At 41.6% G+C, this 6,421-nt stretch overlaps 1 protein-coding gene across 1 annotated transcript; it reads right to left on the reverse strand.

The window, feature by feature from the left end:
• Nucleotides 1-4,872: 4,872 nt before the first annotated feature.
• On the reverse strand, nt 4,873-5,892 carry LOC109155052. Its single transcript, XM_019302782.1, has one exon. The coding sequence runs from the start codon at nt 5,890-5,892 to the stop codon at nt 4,873-4,875; it is 1,020 nt and encodes a 339-aa protein (XP_019158327.1).
• Between the last annotated feature and the right edge of the window lie 529 nt (nt 5,893-6,421).

Genomic DNA, 6,421 nt, shown 5'->3' on the forward strand with positions numbered 1-6,421 from the left:
GGCGGCGCTTGTGCCCCCATAAGGCTGCTGGAGGTATAGGTTTCAAGCAATTAAACAGGTTCAACCTTGCGTTGCTTGCCAAGCAAGGTTGGAGTCTTCTTATTAATCCAACTTCACTTGTAGCTCGAGTATTCAAGGCACGATACTACCCTCATGATGAATTTTTGGACGCAAGAATCCATGCAAATCCCAGCTATGTTTGGCGTTCAATTCTTGCTGGAAAGGATATACTAACCACAGGTTGTGTTAAGCGCATTGGCAATGGAGAAGGAACTTCAGTTTGGAAGCACCCTTGGTTGCCGGATGTTGCGAATCCTTACATTCAAACTCCATGCCCAGGTCAGGACCTGAATATGAAAGTCAGTGAGTTGATTAGCTCAGTGACTAAGGACTGGGATGTTGAGAAATTAAACCAGAACTTTGATGCACGGGACGTGGACCTGATACGCAGAATCCCAGTGGCTGCAAGTTTCAAGGACACCTGGTACTGGCGTGATGACATAACAGGTCAGTATAGTGTGAAGCAGGGTTATAGGTTGATCAGTACTCTACATGATGAAGGTCAGAGCATGAATTTTGCTTGGAAGGAGTTATGGAGGCCCAAAATTCCACCGAATATTACAAATTTTGTATGGAGATGTATACATGGAGTTTTACCAACAATGGAAGCTTTATGTTCGAAGAGGATGAATGTCGACGTGAATTTCCACCTTTGTAACCAGCACCCCGAGACGTTGCGACACCTGTTCTTGGATTGTGTATATGTCCAGCTTCTTTGGATAGATACACACCGTCAGTTAATTGATGATGATGATGATTTTATTATGTGTTTGTCCAAGTGGCTAGCCGTGGCTGACTGCAATGTTATTAAGCGGTGCATAGCAGTATGTTGGTCTATCTGGAAGCATCGCAATGCTCTAATCTGGAGCAGCAAAGTCTGGCAGACAAACTCTATTATTTTGGAAATCCAAGGGCTGTTGAACGATTGGGAGGAATGCCGCGTGCTCAATATTGATGAACCGAGAGTTATTCATCCAACTGCTGATCAGATGTGTGTGTCTTCAGGTACGATGCGAGTTTTTGTTGATGCAGCGGTTTATCCAGATTCGGACGATGCTTATTTTGGGATTTATATGGTGGACAGTAAGTGGTTACGTGGCGGCTAAAAATGGGTCCATTAGATGTATGCAGAATGTGCTACTTGCAGAAGCCATGGCCGTGAAGGAAGCTTTGTCCTGTATCACAAAGTAAGAGGCAATGTGTATAGAGAGAAAGGAGCTTAGGAAGAAAGAGTTCTCTTGTTCATTACTGAATGTATCTGTCACTCTGCATCGAATTTACATATGGCTTATATATTCCCACTAACTAATTACAAGAAGGGCTATTAACAGTGTATACAGTGTATATAACCATCATAACAGACTAACTGTTGCTTGTAACCATATTAACTGCTACTAACTTCTTTGCTGAGCTGTTGTTCCTCTAATATCCCCCCGCAAGCTGGAACGTATATGGAATGAAGTCCCAGCTTGGAAACGAACCTTTGAAACAACATTGGTTGCAATGGTTTGGTCAGGATATCAGCTGTTTGCCTATCAGTGGAGACATGTAGCAGCCTGATGATGCCCCTTTGAACCTTTTCTCTGACCAAGTGGCAATCGATTTCTATATGTTTTGTACGTTCGTGGAACACAGGGTTTTCAGCAATAGCAATGGCAGACTTGCTATCAGAGTATAGTATAGTTGGTCCTTCCAGTTTGATCTCCAACACCTCTAGTAAGAAGACTAACCACTGTATTTCACATGAGGCCACTGCCAAGGCTCTATACTCAGCTTCCGAAGATGATCTAGATATGGTACCTTGCTTCTTAGATTTCCAAGATACTAGGGCATCACCTAAAAACATGCAGAACCCTGTCACAGATCTTCTAGTGTCAGGGCAGGCTGCCCAATCTGAATCAGCAAAACCACTCAACTTCAAGTTAGATTTGGTAGGGAAAAACAAGCCTTGTCCAGGGCATCCTTTGATGTATCTTAAGATTCTATGTGCAGCCTGCATATGAAGGGTTGTAGGGCTGTCCAAAAATTGAGAGAGCTGTTGTACAGCAAAACATATATCAGGCCTAGTGATTGTTAGGTAAAGAAGTTTGCCTACCAATCTCCTGTACTGAGTATTATCCTCCAATGGTGTACCTTCAGTCTTGGAAAGTTTGGTGGTGTGTACCATAGGGCATTTCATAGGTTTGCTCTCCAGGAATCCTGTTTCTTGTAGCAAATCCAAAGCATACTTTCTTTGTGTTACAGATATTCCATTCTGATTTCTTGCAACTTCAAGCCCAAGAAAAAAATCTTAGATTCCCCAAATCCTTTATTTTGAAAGTAGAATGTAGATGGCTCTTGATTTTCTGAATCTGGTTTTCATCACTGCTGGCCAATATTATGTCATCAACATAAACTAGTAAGGCAACAAAAGTCTCACCAGAACCTCTTGTGAACAAAGAATTATCACACACAGCCTGCTGGAATCCCATGCCTGCTAATTCAGCAGTTAATTTGGCATTCCATTGTCTACTGGCCTGCTTCAATCCATAGAGAGATTTAGTTAGTCTGCAAACCTGCCCTGGTTGTTGAGGAACAAAACCTGGAGGGAGAGTCATGTATACTTCTTCATGGAGATCTCCATGCAAGAAGGCATTGTTGATGTCAAGTTGATGCAACTGCCATTTCCTTGCAGCTGCCACAGCAAGTAGGGTCCTGATGGTAGTGACTTTGGCTACTGGACTAAAGGTATCAATGTAATCTAGTCCACAAGTTTGGGTGTATCCCTTTGCCACAAGCCTTGCTTTGCATCTTTCCACAGTCCCATCAGCTTTGAATTTCACCTTATAAACCCATTTGCAGCCTATAGCCTGTTTGGAGGGTGGAAGAGTAGTTAATTCCCATGTCTTGTTGTTTTGTAGAGCATCTATTTCAGCTTGCATAGCAGATTTCCAACAATCATGTTTGATAGCCTCATTGTAGGTTTTAGGCTCTTTGGTGATGAGAATGTTTGTAGCAAAAGCCTTAAATTTTGGAGACACTTTGTCATAGGATAAGACTGCAGAGAGGACATGTGGAGAAGTCCTAGTGGCAGGAAGTGTGCAGCTGTAGTCCTTAAGATAAGCAGGTCTAGATGTTTGTCTGCTAGATCTTCTAGGTTGTTCTTGTTGTTGGACAACCTGTACATCATCAGAAGAATTATAAGGAGGATTATCATTCTGATTGTGTACTTCTGCTGAGTTATCAGCTGTTAAACCATTATCTGCAGTAGGGGGGACTCTCTGAGATATAATATCATCTGATAAAAGACTGTTATCCACGGGAGGATGGGATCCTGAGTGTGTTTTCCTTCACTTGAGGTACCTGCTTTGTAAGGGAAGACATCCTCATAAAACACAACATCTCTGGACATGAATACCTCCCTAGTCTTTAGATCATATAACTTGTATCCTTTCACTCCACTTGGATACCCAAGAAATATACATTTTCTGGCCCTAGGAGCAAACTTCCCTTGACACCTGTTGTGCAAGACAGCATATGCTAAACATCCAAATACTTTGAGGTGATTGAACTGTGGAGGCTTTTTAAACACCATTTGATATGGAATCTGGCCTTGTAAGGCAGTGGAGGGTAGCTTGTTGATGATGTGTACAACATGTAAGATGCAATCACCCCAAAAACCATCTGATAATCCAGCCTGAATTTTGAGAGCTCTTGCAACTGCCAAAATGTGACCATGCTTCCTTTCAACCACACTGTTTTGCTGTGGGGTGTAGACACATGAGGTTTGATGAATAATTCCCTTTTCTTGATAGAAATTATCCATTCTAAATTCCTGCCCATTATCAGTTCTGATACATTTGACCACACTGTTGAGCTGTGTGTGAATAAATGCACAGAACCCTTCTACAAGTGCCTTGACTTCACTCTTGCCTTTCATCAAGTATACCCATGTGGCTCTACTATAATCATCCACAATAGTTAGGAAGTACTTATGACCATATATGGTGTGTGTGCGGTATGGCCCCCAAATGTCCATATGAAGAAGATCAAAGCATGCAACAGAAGCAGTAGAACTATTAGTAAAAGGCAATCTCCTTTGCTTAGCCAAGTGGCAAATATCACAAGGATTTTCTTTATTGAATTTGAAATCTGTATCTGACAACTGTAACAAACTCATCTTTCCATAGGAACAATGTCCTAGTCTAGCATGCCAAAGAGTGCTAGGTTTACAAGCATTAATCCTAACTTGCTCTATTTTTTCAGAAGATACAAAAAAAAAAAAACAGGTTCCACTAACTGGTATAGACCCTTCTTCAGGCTAGCCATACCAATCTTCACCCCAAGATTATGATCCTGTATAATGCATGTGTCAGAATGAAATAATAGTCTGCATTTAGAAGTCCTCATTAACTCACTGACAGATACAAGATTGTAGTGGAATGTAGGAACACAAAAAACATTATGCAAAATCACGTCACTGGCAGCATGAACAGACCCTATATGTGTAATGTCAGCCCTATCCCCATTTGGTAGTTCAACAAACATTCCTAGGACTTTCTTGGCATTAGTCAATACATGAGGCTGACAGACAACATGATGAGTGGTTCCACTATCTAGTATCCAGACTATCTCATTTCTAGAGCAAAGTTTAGGATTAGTACCTTCAGAATGTTGGCTGGGAACAAAGTTGGCAGCTATGAGATTAGCTTGTGGTGATACTCTCCTCGTCATATCCAAGGGTGAATTCTGTGCACCAAAATCTCTTTGGAGCAGTTGCTTGAAAAGTTGATATTCATCTTGAGTCAAGGACACACCATTCTCAGTAGCCATCTAAGTGGTATTAAGTTGCATTTGATTGATTGCCCCACCACTTTTGGTCCTTGGTTTCCATCCGGGTGGGTATCCATGCTTCTTATAACACTTTTCTACAGTGTGTCTAGTGAATCCACAAAAAGTACAGACTGGTTTCTTGTTACCATTAGAGTAAAACTTCTTGGATCCTGAGTTGTTTCCACTGGTCTGTGCCAAGAATACACTCCCAGCTCCTAGACCTTCTGTTGAATGAGGTGATTGCAATCCTATGATTCCACCATTAAGCCTTGTCTCTTGTTGTTGAACCATCATGAATGCTTCGTCAACAGTGGGAAGGGGCTTCATCATCATAATTTGGGATTGAACAGAGCTATAACTCTCATTCAAACCTCTCAAAAATACTGACAAATTATCACAATCCATATGTTTTTGCAAGGTATCCAACAATCCACAATTGCACTTATTTGCACATTTGCAGGTAGGTAATGGTCTAATGACCTGTAATTCATCCCATAGAACATTTAATTTGGCAAGATAACCACTTACACTCAAATCCCCTTGCCTGATTTGATGGATCTCTGCCTGAAGATCAAAAACTCTGAAGATGTCTGCAACACTGAATCTAGCCTTCAGTGTATTCCAAATTCTTGCTGCCGTGCCGAGCCAAAGGATTGTTTGGGCAATTTCTGGTGAAACTGATCGCGTAATCCAGGTGGAAACCATATTATTGCATCTCTTCCAATACGGAAATTTCACGTCTGCTACACTTGGAACTTCAATTGTGCCATCAACGAAACCTAGCTTGTTTTTTGAGAGCAAAGCCATTTCCATTGCGCTGGACCACGGGTGATAATTTCTGCCATCTAGAACAGCGGAAACTAAGATTAAAGACGGATTCTCACTTGAATGTAGAAAGAACGGGCTCGCTGTGTCATTTGGATCGAAAGGAGCTTCGTTCACCACATTTGTGCTAGTCAGGGAGGCGGCCACCAGTGGAATCCCTGGCGGCGGTCTAATTCCTGCTCCTGTCCACGCCATGTACGCAGCTTATAGCTCTGATACCATATCATAAAGTAAGAGGCAATGTGTATAGAGAGAAAGGAGCTTAGGAAGAAAGAGTTCTCTTGTTCATTACTGAATGTATCTGTCACTCTGCATCGAATTTACATATGGCTTATATATTCCCACTAACTAATTACAAGAAGGGCTATTAACAGTGTATACAGTGTATATAACCATCATAACAGACTAACTATTGCTTGTAACCATATTAACTGCTACTAACTTCTTTGCTGAGCTGTTGTTCCTCTAATATCCTGGGCAAAGGAAATAGGAGATAATAAACTGGTGATCTTTTCGGATTGCCAGTTGGTTTGCAAATGGTTCGATAGTATGGCACGCGATCTTTCTTATGTTGGTTGTGTCTTAAATGAGTGCCGATCTCTCAAACTACACTTTGAATCAGTGTCCATTTATTTTATTCCTAGATCAGCAAACAAGTTTGCTCATGCACTAGCTAGAGCTACTCGTTCTCAGCCTGGTCCGTTGTGTTGGTTATCAGTGATTC

This window comes from Ipomoea nil, unplaced genomic scaffold (assembly GCF_001879475.1).
Source record: "Ipomoea nil cultivar Tokyo-kokei standard unplaced genomic scaffold, Asagao_1.1 scaffold2690, whole genome shotgun sequence".
Classification (NCBI taxonomy): Eukaryota; Viridiplantae; Streptophyta; class Magnoliopsida; order Solanales; family Convolvulaceae; genus Ipomoea; species Ipomoea nil.